General features: G+C 34.4%; 5 protein-coding genes across 6 annotated transcripts; 1 reads left to right on the top strand and 4 right to left on the bottom strand.

Moving 5' to 3' along the window:
- Positions 1–1,347: 1,347 nt before the first annotated feature.
- Positions 1,348–2,453, bottom strand: LOC107907438 (EG45-like domain containing protein). Its single transcript, XM_016834816.2, has 3 exons — positions 2,069–2,453; positions 1,687–1,987; positions 1,348–1,580 (listed from the first exon to the last, which is right to left on the bottom strand). Exons 1-3 carry the CDS (start codon positions 2,187–2,189, stop codon positions 1,574–1,576), a joined length of 429 nt encoding a protein of 142 aa, XP_016690305.1. The 5' UTR covers positions 2,190–2,453; the 3' UTR covers positions 1,348–1,573.
- A 1,653-nt stretch (positions 2,454–4,106) lies between these two features.
- Positions 4,107–8,533, bottom strand: LOC107907436 (26S proteasome regulatory subunit 8 homolog A). The gene is made up of 9 exons (XM_016834814.2): positions 8,186–8,533; positions 7,267–7,364; positions 6,855–7,079; positions 6,654–6,716; positions 6,397–6,560; positions 5,959–6,115; positions 5,750–5,848; positions 4,702–4,812; positions 4,107–4,431 (listed from the first exon to the last, which is right to left on the bottom strand). Exons 1-9 carry the CDS (start codon positions 8,379–8,381, stop codon positions 4,291–4,293), a joined length of 1,254 nt encoding a protein of 417 aa, XP_016690303.2. The 5' UTR covers positions 8,382–8,533; the 3' UTR covers positions 4,107–4,290.
- A 139-nt stretch (positions 8,534–8,672) lies between these two features.
- On the top strand, positions 8,673–12,580 carry LOC107907437 (serine-threonine kinase receptor-associated protein). The gene is made up of 7 exons (XM_016834815.2): positions 8,673–9,362; positions 9,540–9,675; positions 10,103–10,184; positions 11,032–11,207; positions 11,649–11,786; positions 11,888–12,027; positions 12,109–12,580. Exons 1-7 carry the CDS (start codon positions 9,245–9,247, stop codon positions 12,366–12,368), a joined length of 1,050 nt encoding a protein of 349 aa, XP_016690304.2. The 5' UTR covers positions 8,673–9,244; the 3' UTR covers positions 12,369–12,580.
- A 2,990-nt stretch (positions 12,581–15,570) lies between these two features.
- Positions 15,571–18,116, bottom strand: LOC107907434 (3-ketoacyl-CoA synthase 11). The gene is made up of 2 exons (XM_016834813.2): positions 17,902–18,116; positions 15,571–17,400 (listed from the first exon to the last, which is right to left on the bottom strand). Exon 2 carries the CDS (start codon positions 17,385–17,387, stop codon positions 15,855–15,857), a length of 1,533 nt encoding a protein of 510 aa, XP_016690302.2. The 5' UTR covers positions 17,388–17,400; positions 17,902–18,116; the 3' UTR covers positions 15,571–15,854.
- Positions 17,901–21,571, bottom strand: LOC107907433 (uncharacterized). 2 transcript variants are annotated; one of them, XM_016834812.2, is made up of 8 exons: positions 20,809–21,558; positions 20,596–20,733; positions 20,450–20,518; positions 20,280–20,351; positions 20,120–20,202; positions 19,913–20,044; positions 19,561–19,774; positions 17,901–19,120 (listed from the first exon to the last, which is right to left on the bottom strand). In XM_016834812.2, exons 1-8 carry the CDS (start codon positions 21,223–21,225, stop codon positions 19,076–19,078), a joined length of 1,170 nt encoding a protein of 389 aa, XP_016690301.1. In that variant the 5' UTR covers positions 21,226–21,558; the 3' UTR covers positions 17,901–19,075. The 2 variants fall into 2 exon arrangements, with proteins under 2 accessions (XP_016690301.1, XP_016690300.1); XM_016834811.2 differs by having other exon boundaries at positions 19,076–19,463; positions 20,809–21,571.
- Between the last annotated feature and the right edge of the window lie 402 nt (positions 21,572–21,973).

The following is a 21,973-nucleotide window of genomic DNA, read 5'->3' on the forward strand; positions in this document are numbered from 1 at the left end:
ATAAGCAGAGGGACTAGCTTTAAAACTTCTAAAAACGAAAACTTTTCAAAACTCAAAAGAGAAAATTTCTGCGAAGTGCGAGAATGGTCCCTATTTAAAAATTATGTCCCCTTTGAATACGATTTGACGTCGTTTTAACTTTATTTAAAGTCGTCGGGTTGGGTTTTGGAAAGGCACATTCATCTTCCTACGCTTTCCACATTTGACGGGATATTTTTGTATGTTCAGTGTTTCATACCAACTATGAATTTTAAATTAAAAAAGTTTACAAATTTTCAAAAATTGATTTTGGCTCACAGATGTATAGTAAATAGTAGCAGTTGGTATCTTACAACTGTCATGCATTTGGGGAGACTAAAAAGACTTTTATAAAATTGGAAATTTCAAATTAAAGAAACTAAATTGCAATTTGTCGTGTTTCGTATAATTTCTAAAATCAAATCTCAATTACAGGCTGTGGAAATGAATTCTATAATTCATAAATGCTTTAATGTTATGTTTTTAAATAGAAATTTGGACTTAAATTTCATTTCTTATATTGTATACAATAAAATTAGTTAAAAATAATAATAATAGTAACGGTAAATTCACGTACTTTTATTACACATATATAATTTTTTAGTAAACGTGGTTATTTACGTCGGGTCTTGAAGTTTCATCATTCGTAGTTGTCATGGGTGGGTTTTAATATCTATTTAGTCTGTGATTACTCCTATAATTTATTTGTGTTATATTATTTTAATACTTGCAATTATTCAAATATATTTTATATTATACTTTAATTGTACTATATGAAAATTGAAATACAAAAAAAATATTAATCTATCAAATTAAAAATTAAAAATTAAAAGAATAAAAATAAACCCATGCCATTCATTAAATATTTAAATCCTTCTAATGAAATTAAAAATAACAATATAATAGCAGATCAAAACACAAGACAAACCTAACTAAATGTTAATTGCTGTTTTTAAGGAGAAAATGCATGCATTAATCTTTTAATTTGAAGTGAATGTGAATCCAGTGGGACAAACGGGTCCAATTTGCATACTTTTTAAAACTTTTTCTCTATAAAAAAAATCGATGCATGCATGAATTCCTCTACTTTAATTGCTGTTACTGTCGAAAACATGTTTTAAATCAAAACTCGTTTATTATTGTTACCAAGAGCATACAAACAGAATCGACGTAGCAAATTGAATAGAAATCAAATGGCACATAGTTTCGTTAATTAATAATTACCACCTAAATGATAACCAAAAAAAGATATTCCTTTTCCAGATTAATATCTTATAAAGAATTTTATATTAAAAGAACTTTTATTAAAAATAAATTGACGATTATAGATTAAATTCATTCAATTGCAATGGTGACTAATGAAATAATTAAATAGTGACACATGATATGCTACATATAGTTTGCATTTACATATAAATATCAATTTTGTATAGTAGGAATTTTTAATAGATTAATTTATCTATTTTTAAACTACAAATGCTCCCGTGTTACTTTTACCATATAGGTTTCTTCTTCCTTTAGCTACCTTCAGTACGCAGGGCGCCATGTAAGAGACTTAGACCCTGCAAATGAAGAAGCAAAAGAGCTTAGAACTTGGAAATATGGGGAAAACGGGAAACAATTAACAATTAATGAGTAAATATCATATTAAGGAGATGATGGAATTACTGTTGAAATTCTATGTTGATGGAATTAACAGCTATATTAGTGATCCCACCAAAAGCTGTCTCGGATAAGACGATGGTGGTTGATTGAGTCGAAGGAGGAGACTGTGCAGTGGGAGCATAATCAACAATCTTGACTTGGATCGTCTGGTCCTCAACACAAGTCCCAGGCTGCGAAGCACTGATGCACCGTACCAGGTATTGCCTGCCGCACGATGCTCCATTGTCCCATATCCCATCTCCAGCTGCTGCGAACAAATTGCTCGATGGGAACTGGGTTTGATCGTCACCATAACACGCCGTCGCTGCACTTATAGCAGTCGAGTTATTACTTTTCAGAGCTTAAATTATATGCTGCTCTTGTGGAAAGGATCAAGTATACTTACGTAAATATGGTGGGCTGTACTGGGCAGCAGTGCCAACATCGGCATAAGAGAAATAGACAAGCTGGGAAAGAATGAGGAGACATGAAACAAGTTGAAAAACTGGCCATTGCTGGGTCTGCATCTTTGTAAACTTAAGATGGATATGAAAGAAAAAAAAAAGGATAAGTTCTTTCCTGCCGTTGGCGACAATGAAGCCTAAAAATCGTATTTCGTATAATATAATATTTACCCCTTTTAAGTCAACTTCGTAAATATAAGTATTTGGATTAATTCAAACTCGGGGTTGGAATCTAATTTGGTACCAAGTTTAATTTTTTTAATTAAGTCCTCAAGGTTCTATTAACCTAATTATCAGCTTAACATTATATGGTAGCTCAAAATTGATGAAGAATCAAATCTTAAATACATTGGTATCTATTGTATGCACAAATTGAATATGACATGTTTAAAAAATAATCTTTAATTTAAATGATATTATAAATGTACTCCAAGTCATATTCGAATTAAAATTTTCAGTCCAAACTAAAATCTAGAATAAGAGAAGAACTTAATTGGAAATTTAAATCATAATTTTGGGACATTATGGAATTAATCTTGAGTTTTGTAAACGGAAAAGTTAGTTGGAATTTGGCTCTAAGTGAAATATTATACGAGAAAGCAACCGCCGAGCTATAGTTTGAGAGGTTTATAGATGGACTTGAATTGTCAGACCCTAGTAAATTTATAGAATTTTTTAGGAATCTGACTCTATAAATTTAAAATTTTATGAAAATAAATCAACTTCAAGATTAATTATGGGAATGACCTTATTTCTATAGTGGAGTTAGGTACCGTCACTTTTCTAAGCGACACCACCCTAAAAATCCCCCCCCAAATAATTTTTTGGTACCTCTTGACAAATTAGTAGCACCAGACTGAAGCGTGTAGAGGCAAAATGTTCGGGGACCTAATGACGTAATTATCTTTTTTAGATTGGTTGAAAAAAAAATGCCCCATAAGAGTACCACGACACTAATAAACTTTTAATCTATTTGCATGTTAGGTCTATACCTTTTTGAAATTAAATTTAAATAGCCTTTAAAAGGTATAAGAATAACAAAAATAAACCCTTCTCATTTTTTTTTATTTTTTAAAAACAATAAACTTAAAAAATTATATAAAATACTTATTTAAATTACCCAAATATATCCCTCAAAAAACTTCCTCAAGTTTATCTAGATTTAAACTTTTTCAATTTATTCCCTAACATATTTGAATTTAGATAATCTTGAGGAAAATTTTTGAGGGACATATTGGGTAATTTAAATAAAAATTTTATATAGTTTTTTAAGTTTATTGTTTTAAAAAAATAAAAATAAAAATGAAAATAAAAAATGAAAATAAATTATTTTTATTATTCTTATATCTTTTAAGAATTATTTAAATTTAATTTAAAAAAAAACCTAACATGCAAATAAACCAAAAGTTTAATTAGTGCAACAATAACCGATTTATTTTTAGGTGTCACCAATTTGCAAGGTAACACAAGCGGTGCTGCCTCAAAAAGTGATGATCATTCTCATAATTAATCTTAAAGTTGAGTCATTTTTATGATTTTTTAAATTTATAGGTCAGATTCGTAAAAAAAAAAACCAACTTATCACGCGGAATCACATGAAGATTATTTTGCTTTTAAAGGCCAGGCAGGCCCTTTCAGGAAAATGAAGTAAAACGATTTTGATAGGCCTAATTAATACCCCGAAAAGGACAACAAATTATCGTAAAGGGTAAGAGTTTTGAATAAGCAGCGATTTGGGTGGAAATCAGTTTACCTCATGACAAAGAAAGCCAAGTGTGGAAGAGTCGTATGTATTTAAATATTATATTTATTATCCACCAACCTAATAACTAATAGTTTCGACTTTTCAATCACAGCAATAAATGCGGTTGTCTTGACTTGTCTGGGGGGTGGGTTTTGACCATTGAACCAATTATTGTCACCTGTTCATAAAGTAACTATTTTAGAAGCAGTTTTAGTTTTGCCAATGACACTCTCATGAATCCAAAACTTAGCAAATATGATTTCATAAAATGTCCTCTTACCTTGTCTAGAAAAGTAGACGTGTGTAGTACTAGCCAGGCAAATAATATAATATTTCTACACATTGTTCATATATTAAATCGGGTTTCCATGTTTGAATTTACCCCAAAACCGCGAAAGCACAATAAATAATAAAACATAATCACTTCCATAGCTTCCGTAAGGACATGTTTTTCTCGCTTTCCTTCTTCATTACTTTCGCCACCGCCATCTCGAAATCTTCTTGTGTTACGTGGACTCTCCTTTCCCTCAAAGCAAACATTCCTGATTCCGTGCACACAGCCTGCAAAAAAACGGAATAGAGTTTTTCATAAATTAGCACAAACACAAACCAGTTAAGAATCACAAGCCTAAGGCCTTGAATCTGATTATCCAACTTATGTACTAATAAATCCTCAAATAAATCATCTCTCTATGCGGTTTGGGAGTTGGGGTAAGGGAAGGAGATAGGAAACTAGAAGAAAAGATGCTATTCACAGCTTGCCAACCATATTCTGAATTGAAGCAAGATGTCTGCATATCCAGAAGCACATCTTATTATCTGAATACATACCTTAAGCTCTGCACCAGAAGCACCGTTCATCTTCTCAGCAATCTTCTTTAGATCAATCCCTCTCATCAAATTCATTCTTCTAGAATGTATTTTTAAGATGTCGAAACGAGACTGCATATAATTGAACAGACAATATAAGTACCTAAAGAGACATAAGATGCATTCCAGAAATAAGAGAAATTCTGGTACACCCGTAGAAGCAAACACTGCTACTATGGGACTGCTCTATTCACTGCATATTTTTCATAATACCCAGAACGGGTTGAGAAAAAAAAGACCAGGGCAAAAGAACCAGAACAAGTTCGTTACTGAAAAAATTTGGCTATCTAATGTGGTTCAAAATGACAGAAGTTTCTATTGTGTAGTGGTAGCGCATTAAAGCAGCACTAGCACATGAAAGATAATTGTCACTTGGACTGTAAAGTGACACGGGTAAACTTCCAACACAGATATGCTCAATTTTTCAAAACTTTTCCATATATTTGGAGGGTTGCAGCTCCGTATTGATGTTGGATATGTATCAACTTCATTACTCAAACTCAGGTGCAAGTGACAGTTGCATGTATGCATCCAGCAAAGGTATGTTGAATTATTTTCAAAAGTTATGTATTTGGAGGATCAAACTACCCATGTCCATATATGGGTCAAATACAAGCGCTTCAAGAACAATGTAAGAGTTGAAGCAACACAGAATCAAAGATTCACCAAATTCTACTGTGCAAATTATTGTTTCTCCCGAGTGAGCGACACTGCACAGTAAGTTTAATAGGACATGATTCTTATTTATTCTGAGGCTGCCACATAGCCACTGGAACAGAAGCCTGAGAACCCTACCAGTCAATCATGCATAATAAAGATTATGAATTCGAAAAAGTGCAATATTTTAAGTTCAAACAAAATCCTTTCATGCCTTTTTTCTTTAAACATTCTATAAGAACAAAGTGGGAATCAGGGTGTGGCATTATATTAACCCTAACACGAATAAGATAGACAACAGTACTAAAATACTTGAAGGAACATAACAATGATGACATTGAATGGCAAGTACCTCCTCATTAGGATTTGGAAATTCAATCTTCCTGTCAATTCGTCCTGGCCTAAGAAGAGCTTGATCCAAGATATCGATCCGATTGGTGGCCATCAGAACCTATTATTCAATGCACAAAAGCAGGTAAGGAAACAATAAAATAAATTATGCAGACTATAAGGCGGTCTTGCTATTTCATTGAATGTTTATTTCTGTCAAGTAATTAATACCTTGATCTTGTTAGATGCTTCAAATCCATCAAGCTGGTTGAGAAGCTCCAGCATTGTTCTCTGCACCTCACTGTCGCCATTGCCACTTCCAGATTCCATTCGAGCGGACCCAATGCTGTCTATCTCATCCATAAATATGATCGACGGAGCGTGCTCCCTGGAGAAGGGAGGAGAAAAACAGAGGAGGGAACTACTTTAAGTGCAAAAAATAATACAAAACAAAGGTACAACAGTGTGACAGATAATCAGACAGAAGCGCTTTACTTTGTGGTCCAGATAACAAGTTACTAAGACATTTAGGGAAAAAAAGGTTCCTTTTCTTCAAACTCAAAAGGGATTTAAAATTAAAATTTATATATCACAGATATTTAAAAAGAGTTTTACTTAGCTAGTATATAATATGTTTTGCCCGGATAACAAGCAAGGAAGAAGAGCAACCTGGCCATAACGAAAAGTTCTCTAACCATTCGAGAGCCCTCTCCAATGTATTTCTGAACTAATTCAGAACCGGAAACCCTGATAAAAGTGCAATCAGTATGATGGGCCACAGCTCTAGCCAATAGAGTTTTTCCTGTACCCGGTGGTCCATACAACAGAACACCCTATAATTTATGACAGGGCAAGTGTTAGTTTTACAATGCAATGATATGAGAAACAAATTGAGAAAATGCTATAACTTGGAAGTATGCTAGTACCTTTGGCTGAGCTATTCCAAGACTTTCAAACAATTCAGGGTGTTTAATTGGAAGTTCTATAACCTGCAAATTTTACACCATCCACATTGCAGGTGTAAAAAATTGAACCAATTCGGTTATAATGGAGAACCATAAGAGATAAAGTAAAACAAAGAAAGCGGTAAGGCAAATATGATCAAAATAAGGAAGTGAGAGAGAAACCTCTTTTATCTCTTTAATTTGTTGATCAAGACCACCAATCATGTCATACGTAGAATCTGGTACTTTTTCAACTTTCATAAGATTAACCAAGGGATCTACTTTGCTCGGTAAGATCAGATGGAGAACATAGCTGTCATTGCGAAGAGCAACTCTAGTGGATGGTGTGATTTTTGTGATATCAATATTCTTATCAATATCGACAACATATTTTCCTTCTGGATGAACCTATACAAGAAATTACAAAAGAGTAAAGAGTAAGAATGAAACATGAAATCCAGAAAAGACATCATGGATTACAGAATAAGAAAATGATTACAGTTTTAAAATCTTATGCTGATACCAAGTTCGTAGTCTGCAAGAATATGTTATTCCCATTTTAATGACAAAGAGAGAGCTTGGAAGGATCACATACCTTGACTAAGACCTTGTTTTTACCCATAACTTTCACAACCTCACCAACATAGGATCCAGGTTCCTGAAGCAGCTGCAGTTCCTCTCTAAGCATTCTCACTGACCGATAAGCAAATATAGTAAGTAATTATGCAAGAAATAGACTAAAAGAATGCACCATAATAAAGAAAACGTTCTCTTGAAAAAGGATCTCTTCCCCTGATCAAGAAAAAAAAAATCTTGTTCCCTAACCATAAACAGAAGGCCCCTAACAGTATTGCCAGATGTACCAGACTATCAAACTAAAAATGCAATGATGTCCAAATAGGCCCATCCCCCTTCCAATCAGAACAATTCTAAACAGGTAAACAACAAGCAAATGGGCAATAAGAATATAAGGTTACTACACAGCTTCAGTAATCAACTATACGAGCATCCCATTTTAAACCCCACACAGTTTCCATCCATACAGAAAAAAAAATGGCCTTTCTAAGCTCAACCAATAATTTGCATAAATTTCCATTATCTTTCAGTTAAGACTTCTCCAGATGGAGTTGAATTAGAATACACAAAGTTCCCAATTATCCCCATTGCAGCAACTAAGTTATTATCAGATCTAGCACAAAGTCATATAAACCAGCGAGATCAATATAATCCTTTTTGTTGCACTGCTTTTTTTTTTAATCAACAAATAGAATCCAATTCTCAATGTAACTAGCAGATGCGTTCACCGCCTTAACCTCTAGAAATTAGTAAACAATAATCTTCTTCTTACCAACCTTTATTCAAATATCACTATTTTCTCACAGATCAAAATAACAAGGTAACGACTTCTAAAAATGAACCAAAACCCTAATCCCAAATTAGCAATCGAAATCAACCCATAATTAAATAATATGACAATAAATAGAGGTAAACGAAATAGATAATGGTTAGAGAACCTCGGGAATTGAGCTCGTTGCGTTGGGCTTCAAGACGGTTGAGATTGTGGGTTTTTTGGCGGAGGTTGAGCTGAAGCTCGTGGATGTGTTGGATATAGTATTGCCGGAGCCCTTCCCCTTGCTTGGCGCCGCTCTTGGCGGTGCATATCTCTTCCGCCGATGCCGCTTGCTTCCTCTCGATATCCACCGTCGCCATTGAGTATTGATGCTTCTTAGTTATTTCTTTTGTACTGTACTACAAATCCCGGGGATTTTGAAGAAAGGGGTCGCGGAATTCCGAATAAAAACAAATTCAATTTTGGGTTTATATACACGAAGTCTCTCTCAGTGTTCGCGGAATTCATGGGCTTTGTGGCGGTGATGATAAATGAGCTGGGCCTATTTTTATTATATGTTTTCGTTATCATTAGAAAACATTATCTTCTTATCTATATTTTTTCACACTTGTGCCAAACTCTATCGTTGAACAAAAAACTTGTGCCAATTTATAATTAGATGATGTATTTTCTGGGATTGGGCTAGAAAATTTAATAAATCTTATTGGGCTAAGCTCTATCTCCCTTCAAACTCACTTTAAAGTGAAAAAACGTGAAGTCAAGCGAGCCTTTGTGTATAAATAGAGAAGCATAGCAGGTTTTTCTTTGCGCCTAGCCCCCCCCCCCCCCAAACTTTGTTTTTCATTGCTCTGTGCTTGACTCTAGATTTCTATAATCACAACTGAATTTTCTTATTTATTTTTCCTTTAAATTTTTCGCATAATCAAGTCATCATCTTGCTCAGAGCTCAGGGTTAGGAGGTGTGGACTAACGCGATCAAATCCCCCAATCCCACTAATTTTAGCGTCTTTCCCACCTGTATTAAACTACCGCCATTTCCATCTTTTTCACTACTGATCTCCTTTTCTCTCTGTATATTCTGATTCAGTATAGTACCCAAGAAAAAAAAATAAGTTCAAGTTTTGTTTTCTAATCTTTGGGTTTGTGTAGATTTGTTAGAGATTTAAGGAATTTTCTTTCTTTCTTCTTATTTGTATTTTGATTTGCGAGTAAAGAAAAGAAAATGGATAAGAAAAAGATTGCTGTCCCACTTGTATGCCATGGCCATTCACGTCCCGTTGTGGATCTCTTTTACAGTCCCGTTACCCCTGATGGTTTTTTCCTCATCAGTGCCAGCAAAGGTAATTGCTATCTTTTTTCTGTGTACATGGAAATGGGGTTTTCATACTAGTAATCGATTATCTTAATTTGTTTGTTTTAATCTATTTGATTGATAAAGATTTCTTTTTAATGTAAATGGTGGGCAATAATTATTGATCTTGTGCTTAAAAAAATGGGGTTTTAATTGTCTGGTTTAGATTCCAGTCCTATGCTGAGGAATGGTGAAACTGGAGATTGGATAGGAACCTTTGAAGGACACAAAGGTGCAGTTTGGAGTGTTTGCTTGGATACAAATGCCTTACGAGCTGCTTCCGCTTCTGCTGACTTTTCTGCGTATGTTATTTGATATTAATTACAATATGTTGTTATAATTTGAAAGTTATTTACTTATTTTTGTCAGACAGATTCTTAGCTATATATGCAGATTATGACTTTAATACCAATTTCTTGGAACACTGCAAGAGGTTTGCCTAAAATTCTCCATATATTTTAACACTAACAATTGAGAGACTTTATGTCAATGTAGCGTGCCCTATATGTTTTACTTGTGTTCTTTTGGCTGCTCTGTACATATTTTCCATTCCCTGTAGCTTTTTTGGTTCTCAGATAAAACATATTGTTGCTCCAAATAGACAATAATCTTAGTGAATGGTGCTATGCGCTATACAGCTGCTCATGCTTCAACTCTCTGCTGATAGTTTGTATGGAGTTATTTATCGATAACAGGTTGACAAATCTTGTGAAATGTCATTATATGCAGGAAAGTGTGGGATGCACTAACAGGTGATGTCTTGCACTCATTTGAACACAAGCATATAGTTCGAGCTTGTGCTTTTTCAGAGGTAAAGCTGGTGCTTTCTATCATTTTAAGCTTGGTTGTTAAACAGCTTTCTAGGTTACTTTGGCTCTCATTTTAACATGCGAAAAATAATTTCAATTTCTTCCAGCAAACCCTATTAATTCTTGTGAATAGCAAAGTCTGTTTCTAAACAGAAGCTATCTTTGCAACAATTTAGTAAGTTAGGTGGCTTCTCTCGATCTTTATTTTCATTGGTTGCCTTGAGAAAGAAACTTTTACCATGTTTCACATTTATCATAGTATTTTTTTTCTTTTGCTTTTTTTAGTAAGAAATTTATTACAAGATGTTGACTACCACATTAGAATTTTGTATTAGGTCTTTAACTTTCTGCCCAGCACTAAGGAAGCAATCTCTACCTTCTCTGCTGTTACAAATATAGGCAGGCAGAAATTCTTTCTGCCGATAAAGCCATAAGGGTTGATAGTTGGTATCATCATCTTGGCATGGAAAACCATAAGTACAGAAATTCTGAATTGACATGTGCTGTTTTGTCCGAATATGAATTCATAGTCATTGCAAAGCTAGTTAGTGCAATATTGTTAAATTAACAAATGCATTTATTGATAGGTAAACGAACTTGGTAATAAAAGTTTTCCACCCTTGTGTGTGGAAATTAGATCACATAGGGCCATTGAGGTCTCACCAAATATGGCAGCTCAATCATGGTTTTCGGGTGATCATCCCATACCAAATGCCACCATGTGGAACTGTTGGCCTTTTTGTACCCTGTATTTAATTATGGCCAAGTACACCTAGTTGTTAGTGCGTCTATTTTACGTTATGTTTCTTACTTCTAGATTTCATTAAAGATTTTCTAATCTGTTAGCAGGATACACACCTTCTATTGACTGGGGGAGTAGAGAAAGTCCTCCGTATTTATGACTTGAATCGCCCAGATGCACCTCCAAGAGAAGTGGACAAATCTCCCGGTTCAGTCAGAACTGTTACATGGATGCATAGTGATCAGACAATATTAAGTTCTTGCACTGATATGGGAGGTGTCAGGTATTCATTTCCCTCCGTGTTTGGAGGTTCTTTAATGTAATTTTATGGTTTGTTGTTCATAAGTGCAAGCGTTTTGTTTACATTTTTATTGTTTACTATTGATTCATACCATTCTGTGGATGGCTGTTATCTTGTTCTAGAAATTGTAAATTATCACTCCCCCCCCTCCCGGTGGGGTACCGTGACACTTATTTCGAGGTTTTGAGATCAAAATCTACTGATGTATGAATATCGGTGAGGCAAGGGTTTTAAGTTTTCTAGTGCTTACCTTCTTGTTGTTATGATAGCTTTATACTTAGTTTAAAGATTTTTGTTAAATTGTGTGGCTTCTTACTGCTATTAATAAAATCCAGTCTAATGCTTGTCTTGGGTTTTTTGTGGCATCTCTCTCTCTCCCTCCCTCCCTCCCTCCTATTACTGATTTTCTTTGTGACTGTACAGATTATGGGATGTAAGGAGTGGTAAAATAGTTCAAACACTAGAGACCAAGTCATCTGTGACCAGTGCGGAAGTGAGTCAAGATGGTCGATATATCACAACTGCTGATGGATCTACCGTTAAGTTCTGGGATGCCAACCAGTAAGTTCTGATTTTCGAGTCAGATTGGTCTATTTTGTGGTAGAATGTCTGCTTTTATTGATTACTAATCACCATAATCTATGCTTTATGCATTTACTCAGCTATGGGTTGGTAAAGAGCTACAACATGCCATGCACAGTTGAATCAGCTTCATTGGAACCGAAGTATGGAAATAAATTCGTTGCCGGAGGAGAGGATATGTGGGTTCGTGTTTTTAATTTCCACACTGGAGATGAGATAGGTATGTTCTCAGACATAAGTTGGACCGTGCTTTATGATTTAGTGTGCAGCATGTAATGACTGACTAACATCTGGTGTGCAGCATGTAACAAGGGTCACCATGGTCCTGTGCATTGCGTGCGGTTCTCACCTGGAGGAGAATCGTATGCCTCGGGTTCTGAGGATGGAACGATTAGAATATGGCTGACAGGCCCTTTGACTCATGATGGCACAGAACCATTTGCAGCAAATGGGTCGGTTGGAAAGGTGAAGGTAACTGCAGAAGACGTTTCACGCAAGATCGAGGGCTTTCAGATTGCAGAAGAGGGCAAGACCAAAGAGAAAGAAACAGGAAAGGAGTAACAATGGTGATGATTTCTAGCTTTATCTTCAGGGTCAATGCTTATTACCGCATTTATCCAAGATCTTCAAGACAGCTTTTTTTTAATCAGAGATAGAAGTAGACCGAACTGTATTTTGTATAATTTCTAGTCTTCTTGCTTTTAGCATACGTAGACCAAGTCCAATGGTTTTATAATAGATTTAATAAATGACATCTATAATTTTATGTTGCACTCCCTGCACTCTCCATTCTTGTCAATTTATCATATTGGTTTAGAAAGATATTCTAGAGTAGATTCATGGTAAAAGTATCATGAAGGTCTCCATAGTAGGAATTAGATTATATTTTCTCTTTTACTAAAAACTAACAAATTAGTCTCTATATAGGGTTTTTTACAAAATTATTACAAAAAAAATAAAAAATAACTAAAATGTTATTTTTTTATTTATCAAAATATTATAATTTTTTTATTTACCAAAATATATCAAAAAATAAAAATAAAAGCTTGCAAAAAAAAAACTTGTGGCGGCACCAAAGGTGCCAAAGAGATTGGCGGCACAAGACTAAAATGTAACTCTCTGTAGTTTCAAGGACCTGACATGCAAATTTACCATTTTGAATTTTGAAAGTGAATTGGTGTGTCAGCGCCAAAACTGAAACTTGGCTAATTCCCTTCTAAGTCCTTCAACTCACTTTTTTATTTAATAAACAAGCCTTCAACTTATTTTTGTAGTTAAATACTCTTAATATATGATTTTTACTCATAAAAGCCTTTTATTTTATTATTAAAGTAAATATATTTTACCTAAAGTAAAGCTATTTAAAAAAGTATAAACTAATTCGCATTTTATGTATTATTTTGGTAATTTGATGAGAATAGTTTATTAAATAATAACACTATTTTACTTTAATAAACTATTCTCATCAAATTACCAAAATTTGTAATTAAGTGATAATTAAGATACTTAGAATTCTAATTAAGTAATAATTCTATTTTACTTTAATAAGTTTATTAAAAAGTAATAACTCTATTTTACTTTAATAAACTATTGCTTTTAGGCTTAGTTTAGTAATGTTTCAAAAAATGTTTTTAAGGAGAAGTAAAAATTTTTAACTTTTTAAAAAAAATACTTTTTTAGCTAATTTTTTTATTTGGGAGAAGTATTTTTTCTTTTAAAAAGTAACTTGTTTAAAAAATATTTCTTAAAAATAATATTAAACACGCAACATCAAACTGAAATATGATAAATTAAAATATTCAAACTCCTAATAAGTAAATTTTTCATTTAGATTGATTGTTGAAAAAAAAGCTTTAAGGTCTCGCCTGAGAGTGTGGCGACATCAAACCTTAAATAGTATTAATTGCTTCATAAACCTTCATTATTTATTATTTATTATTCTCTTTCAACACCAAAAATAGAGAAGTCTTATACCAATTAGTCCAAAAAGTATTTTTGTAAAAAATCGATTCCAACCGGAAATAGATTTTATTTATTTTTCGAAAAATATTTTTTTTTCAAGTATGTCTGATATAATAGTTAATGATATTCATAATAATTTTCTTTTGTTCACATTATATCTGGGAACTATAAATTCAACTAATAATTATAAATTATACATAATAAGATTTTTCTAAAGTTTTTATAATTAAAATTTTATATCGTATACGTAAATTAAATTGATAATAAGGATAATTATAAAAGCTTTAGAAAAATATTATCATGTATAAATTATAATTATTAGTTAAATTTATAGTTTCTAAATATAATGTGAGCGAAAGAAAACTACTATGAGTACCGTTAACTGCTAAGTCAGACATAATTTAAATAGCAAATTATTTTTCTAAAAATAAATAAAATTTATTTGTGGATGGAATCACCTTTTTTACAAAAATACTTTTAGGTAAAAAAAATTTTTTGGACTAATTGATATGAGACTTCTCTATTTTCTATAAATTTTTACTTATTAAAGTAAAAATAATACATAAAATTACTTTTTAATAAACTTATTAAAGTAAAATAGAGTTATTACTTTTTACTAAACTATTCTCATCAAATTACCAAAATAATACATAAAATGCGAATTAGCTTATACTTTTTTAAATAGCTTCACTTTAGGTAAAATATATTTACTTTAATAATAAAATAAAGGGCTTTTATGAGTAAAAATCATAGATTAAGAGTTTATTTAACTACAAAAATAGATTGAGGGCTTGTTTATTAAATAAAAAAGTGAGTTGAAGGGGAATAAAAAGAAAATAATAAATAAGGAGGGCTTAGAAGGCAATTAGTCAAGTTTCAGTTTTGGCGCTGACACACCCACAAGCGCACCAATTCACTTTCAAAATTCAAAATGGTAAATTTCATGTCAGGTCCTTGAAACTGCAGAGAGTTACATTTTAGTCCTGTGCCGCCAATTACTTTGGCACCTTTGGTGCCGCCACAGGTTTTTTTTTTTTTTTCAGATTTTTGTTTTTTTTTGTATATTTTGATAAATAAAAAAAATTATAATATTTTGATAAATAAAAAAAAAGGATAACATTTTGGTTATTTTTTATTTTTTTATAATAATTTTGTAAAAAACCTCTCTATATATTAGATTAAAGAACAAATGAGTTTTTTTTTTAATTTCATCCATTTGTACTATTAAAAGTTGGCGTGGTTGATAGAATAATTAGATAGTAACACATGATGTGTCTTATGTACTTTTTGCTAATGTACAAGAATCATTTTTTAATAGTAAAAATGAATGAAATTTTAAGGGATGGGTTTGATTTGCTCTTTGATTTAATATACTTGAATTAATTTATTTGTTTTTTGAGTAAGAGAAAGTAAAATGCATATATTGTTACTTAAAAGCAAAGTCAAAATATTAGAAAAATGATATGGATAAATCAAAGATAAGGAAATGAAAATCTCATTAATCAAACAAGGTTTACTTTCCACTGTTTCGCCCACGAAGAAATATTCTTAGTATTATCGTTAGGTTTGTTTATAGTTTTGTCGGGAGAAGATGTCTGGGCTCCAGGCAGATCTTTTTTGTTATGTCCATTTCGTTGCCTTATCCCGATAAGTGTTGTTCGAGTTCGCTTGAAATGCAAGCAAGGATCTTATGGAGATGACGAAGTTGATGCCCATAGTAAGGGAACAATTGCTGGTGTTATTTGCTATCCCTGGTTCATTTCAACAGATAAAAACGATTTTATGAGACCAGAAGCACAAGTCTACAATGCCATACATAAGTTAAATTAGCTACAACTTGTATCCCAGTTTAAAATGATGAAGATCTTGGAAGAAAGCCCAAGCATCTCATGAAATAATGTCAGTAAAAAAAAAAATGTTCTAATGTTTTCTCATAACACCCTCGAATCAATGCTTTCCACAAATTGTTACAACAATAATAATCCCACTCAAAGCTAGTCCCATTTAAATAACTTAAAAAACTAGATTATCTAAATGCAAAGGTTTCCTCCACCCAATGCTGAAACCACCACCCAATTCTGTCATTTAGATGGTGGAGACCCTTGGAACATCAACTGGGAAATTATGGATCTCATCCATCCATGGGTTTTTCTCCTTTACCGGATTTATCGTCCTCAAAGCTTTCCAAACTGCACTGTTACACTTGAATCCTGAACCAAATGCTATTTGCCATGTTCTGTCACCCCTTCTAATTCTACCCTTAGCTTCGGAGTAAGCTAATTCGTACCACAGAGAACTGCTTGAGGTGTTCCCGAACCGGTAGAGAGTCATTCTTGATGGTTCCATGTGCCATTCAGACAGCTGCAAATTCTTCTCCAGTTCATCCAAAACGGCTCTTCCTCCGGCATGAATGCAGAAATGCTCAAAAGCTAGCTTGAAATCCGGAATGTACGGTTTGACCTTCATTTTGAAAAGCTTCTTGCCAACCAATGTAGCAAAGAAAAGAAGCTGCTCAGACATTGGAAGAACCAGAGGCCCCAATGTGGTAATGTTGGTCTTTAAGGCATCACCAGCAACTGCCATGAGATCCTTCGACAATGTAACACCAATCTTCCCTATGGAGTCTTCTTCCTGTGTAACACAGGAAAAGCATTTATCATCTGAACCCTTGTGAGTGCGAACAGTGTGAACCAATTGATATTTGGATCTTCTTTCGTCGGACCATTTGTTAGAGAGCAGTATTGCAGCCCCTCCCATCCTGAATAAGCAGTTTGATACAAGTTTCGAACGATCATTTCCGAAGTACCAGTTCAGGGTAATGTTCTCCATGCTGATAACCAATGCATAGGAGTTTGGATGGACTTGAAGAAGATGTTTCGCAAGATCTATCGAGATCAAACCTGCACTGCAACCCATTCCTCCCAAATTGTAGCTTTGAATATTACCTCGAAGCTTATAATGGTTGATAACCATGGCAGACAACGATGGTGTTGGATTAAACAAGCTGCAGTTCACAATCAAAATTCCAATGTCTTTGGGTTTTACGGAGGTCTTAGCCAAAAGCTCATCGATAGCACCAAACATAACAGCCTCCGCTTCTTTTCTTGCTTCATGCATTGACGGGTTAGGGGGAATATTGAGGACCGCCTCCGGAAGATATGTTGAATCCCCTAGTCCAGACCTTTCAAGGATCCTACGCTGGAACTGAAGGTTCTCCTCTGTGAATGTACCAGTCAATTGTGACTGATCTACGAACATCCTTTTCGTGCATTTCCGAGATTCCTCCGGCTTGTAGCAAGCAAAGTTGACAAGATAAACAGGGCGAGGGCGGGTTAGAAAGTAGAGTGTTGACAAGAAAACAAGAAGGGCCGAGCAGATTATGACAGAAATGAGGTTGTATTGAAGATGCTCCCAAAGATCAAAAAGATCCGTAACAGAAAAGGTCGAGAGCTGCGCCGCGATGACAACTACAAGAGGGGTAAGGAAGAGGTACATTCCATGGGTGATTAAGTAATGGTATCCAAGCTTCACATACTTTAGCTTAACTGATTTCTTAAAATCAGGTAGGTTCCTTGATGATGATGGCATCAAAGGCTGGTCTGGTTTTGAGTCAGCCATGTTTTTCTTTTTCCTGTAAAAGATTGAACTCAATGTATTAAATCAAGTGCAACAAAGGAATCAGAATAACAGAATTTAAAACCAACAAGAAGCAAAGCTAGTAAACGAAAAATAAGATAAAATAAGTAGGCTTTCAAAGGTGAAGTTTATCCCTTTCAAGAGATGAACTTTATGGCTAGTCTAAAAAGGCTAAATCCTAAACTCAGAATGATAAAAACACACATCTTTTTTCATAAAGATGTTTTTACATCAAAATCTTACTGAGATTTTGCAAACCCAGATCAGAATTTCAAATCATAATATTTTTACATAGTGTGTGAGAACTGACTCTGGGGGAAACATTAAAAAAAAAACCCAGATCAGCATTTGCATTAAAAACACAATTTTATTCAATAATTCAGATCAATCGGCTACAGAAAAGAATACACAAAGAGAGCCCAGCTCACAATTCATAAGCAACTAGTAAATGAAATTAATCAAAAAATTTCAGATTCAAATAAAAAAGAAAACTCACCTAGATCTCCCAAACCCGCCGAAAGGCTAGTTAAATCTATTCAAGAACGGCCACGGATACAAAGAAAAAAAGAAGACTACAAAGTCCTTCAGAAAGAGAAGAAATATGAAGATGAAATATATAAAAGCAGGAGTAAATAATCTAAAATATATAAATTTAGAAAAAAAATGAAGAACAGCCTTTGCTAAAGGAAAAAAAAAAGGAAGGTCGCAAGAAATAGGAAAATGGTGGTGAAGAAAGCCAAACAAATAAAAGAGTGGCGCAACGAACGCGTTTTCTTGAAGAGGCAGCGCCGTCTGGAATCTCAACTCGGGTATCACGGTCCAAAACGCTGTCGTTTAAAACATCAGGCGGCTAGTTTCAGACGTTTCCAGTCAGCTCTTTTCAGATTTTTGGAATATTTTAATTTTCAACATTGAGTGGTCCATAATGGAATAAAAGAACAAAGTTGAATCCAAATTTATTTACTTTTCTTTGATAGTAATCATCATTACGTAACTGGTGCAAATCTTCTAGAAAATTTTACATTTTTGAAATTTAGAACTTCAGAAAACAGACGTTGGAATTGTGGTACCATTAATTAAAAATTATTTAATTATTAATTTTTTAAAAACTTCTATAATTTTTTTTCTTTTTATGTTTTTTTTTACAAATATGGGTTCATAATATATGGTAACGACAAAGCAAAATCATTGTATGGGAGCACTTGCCTTAAGTTTTATGGTCACATGGTTACCAACTGGAAACTCACATGGAATTCTTCTAGAAACATAGCTGTAATATTCTCTAGGGTCCATATGCCAAGCTGTCGTCGACATGAATTGATAACATGATTTAGCTAATTAACGCAAACATTAAGGCAATATTCTTAACACATGCAACAATAGCTCAATGACAGCAGATATACAATCTCAGGCTTTCATTCTTGTAACATAAAGCAAAACCTATGCTGTCCGGGAATGTGTAAGATCGGGTTCGATCTTACCGTCCGCCGGTATGTATTTTTCGAGAATGCTAAGGTTTTACAATTTTTCATTTTTGGATAGTTTAATTTGCTACATATCCATGACCTTTGTCAAGAACAAAATGATTACATTGCAAGTTTCCGGTACAGCCTATGCCGGTTCTTTAATTACCACTTCCAGGTCTGACAGATCGGCAGCGAGTATTGTTGCTAATCCAAAGAGAACTCTTCAAGCCAAATCAGCACTTCATTTCTCTTCAATGCAATCGCCGATAGAACAATGTGGAGGATGAAATCAATAAGTAAGATGAGCATAACATGTAATAGAGGGTAACATCAACATTGCTATCCCAACATGTCAGCAGGCAAAGAAAACTAGCTATTATCTAGGTGCTATCACAAAGCTAGCCCCAGAATCAATTAAAGAACCATCAAATTGCATTAAAGAAGCAAATTACAAAGTACGCATAGCTTACTTCTTGTTCAAGAAGGGAAAATTTATGGCTAAATCGAGCAGCTATATATGTGGAAAAAAGAACGGTTACTATGATCAATGATTAGGTGCTGCAACAGAACTATGAGAAGTGGATTGCACAATCTGCTGAAGTAAAATCCCTTTAGCATGCTAAGAACGAACTAAAACTTGCAACAAATGACTTGAGAAGCAAAATTGTAAAGGAAAGTTAAAATCATACCATTGTAAAGCTCCATGTTCGTCCCGGATCATTGTAACGGGCAAGCATACAACCTATCCTTGGTTTAAGACCATCTTTCATAAGATTAGAGCGCAATGCTTTCTCTTTCTCACGAACAACATCCTCTGTTGGTTTTCCACTGAACTTCAATGCTGCAGCAACCCCTCCTTCCACTTTTCTCAACTTAACTGTTTCTTGACTAGGATCTGGCAGACTGTTGACACACCAATACATTTCTTAGTTGCTTAAGCATAGCATGAAAGTACTAAAAAGGTTATCAGTCGTTATCCGGTTCAGAAATACGAAACCATCTCCAAATGTTTAGGACCCCTACTAAACTGATAACACTAACCTGCTTATATCTTTCTCAGATGGTAGAACAATTTGGATGGATACATCGGATAGTTCGGGATCAAGTGCGTGGGTAAACACAGGAGTAGTCATTGGTATCTTCTCTGTTGTTGAATTCTTACCAAATATATACCTAGGGAACAAGAAAATATTAGAATTGAAACCAAAATAATGAATTCGATTTTCCACACGAGTCGAATACACTTACCCAGCAACAGCATTAAAGCCATTTGATCCTGATAGCTTCTCTCCAATTGTTTCTACCACTATGAATGGTTCATATTTCCTTACCTGCATACACCTAATGTTACTCACTATGAATACTATATCACAGATGCAAAATTTTCCCAAGGATCCTATAATATAACCTCATAATTTGCAGTCCTCTTTAGTATCTGATATCTGGGTGTCTCCAAGTCAGGAGTCTTATAAACCCGCAACTGCAAAATAAAATAACATTCTACAACATATAAGATAGGGAAGAACCACAAACTTATGACCATAAAAATGCCATTTTGGCTGAATTAAAGAGCCATACCTGCCTAAACACATCCCATAAACCTTCTAGTGAAAAATACTCATTGTTCTCTATAGAATCCCAAAAGTCCTACAATAAATTACATTTAGCAAATTTCACAAGGACTGTAAATGAAGAATTGTTTATGGAGAAATTAAAAAGCTCACCACATGGCTACAAAATTTTCCATTGTTTGGGTTAATTCCCATGACAGAAGTTCCAGTAAAGACCAGCTCAGGCTTCCATGGCAAGGGCATGAACTTCATCACCATAGTCCACCTTGTTGTTATCTCATAAGGTCCTGTCTATACCAACTCAACCAGTCAAATAAGCAGATACCTAATAAACAAATAAAAAAAAAGGGTTATAATGAATCGAACCTGCTTGACCCAATGCAATTGAAACAGGGGCCTAAAGAGGACTTTCAACAAAGAAATGTTAAACAAATAACCACTAATTGTATCATGCTTTGTTATAGGGTCCCTAAACTTGACTTGTTCGTCATATGCCGTCCTATCAATCCCTTGATCATCAAACAGATGGGGAAGATCATCGTACAAGAAAGTAGCTAACCCTTCAACATCAACAGTTGGTTTTGGCGGGCTGCTTTCCTCCACTAAGCTTAACTTACGTGCCCACTTGAACTTTTGGTTCTTCGGACTTGGTTCTTTTCTTGTCTTAAAGGTTATAGTAAGAGGAGAACTAGAAGAGAGTCCGGTGGTGGTAACACGTCGGAAACTTCCGCAAACAGGAGGGGCTTGCCGGAGAATTTGAGTTGTAAGGTGAGTGGTAGCCATTAATTTCGAATTGTTTTTGAGTTCCCGCAAGTTCAATAAACGAGAGCTGCTGCTTTAGTTTACGTGGAGAAATGTTGTGGCGTGGTGCTTCGGTTTGAAGCCGAGGTGAACCGGTTAACGTGAGCCAGAGAAAAATGATTGGCTGCCGTTGGTTCAGGGTAATAAATGCAAAGATGGGCTGACAATGGTTCCAAATGCAAACCTGAGCTCGACCCAAAAACTTATCGGACATACATTTTATCCAAATTTGGAGCTGCCTTGCAAAAATTGGAACATGGCTCATGGCTGTGTTTAAGCTGAGCCCAAATTTTGAAAGACGATATTTATCCATCTATGCCATATATGATGGGATTGATTGGGTTGGTGTTGTTAATGGCTTAAAGCATACTTCGAACCAATAAGACTTTGGTGCTGGATCTAGGTTGTGGAGAAGTGGGGCCTGCAAAAAGATAAAGAAGGTTAGCTATGGTGCGTTAAGGTGGATATTTTGATTGCTATCCGATGCTTAAGTTACGACATGATTTAAGAATTAAGTAGAGGAGAAAAGTTGAAAATGAATCATAGCTAGCTCCAAACCACATGTTAGAAGAAAATGAGCTTCACTTTTTCACATCCTGCGAAATCATCCATCTATTTTTTTTTTCAGATTGTAGTGTGTAGCCCACCAACCTGCCCCAGAGATGACTTTACTAAACATCAAAAGCCATTGATGATTTGCAGAGGAGAATCTGCTGACTTGTCAGCTTAG

Source organism: Gossypium hirsutum, chromosome D05 (assembly GCF_007990345.1).
Source record: "Gossypium hirsutum isolate 1008001.06 chromosome D05, Gossypium_hirsutum_v2.1, whole genome shotgun sequence".
Classification (NCBI taxonomy): domain Eukaryota; kingdom Viridiplantae; phylum Streptophyta; class Magnoliopsida; order Malvales; family Malvaceae; genus Gossypium; species Gossypium hirsutum.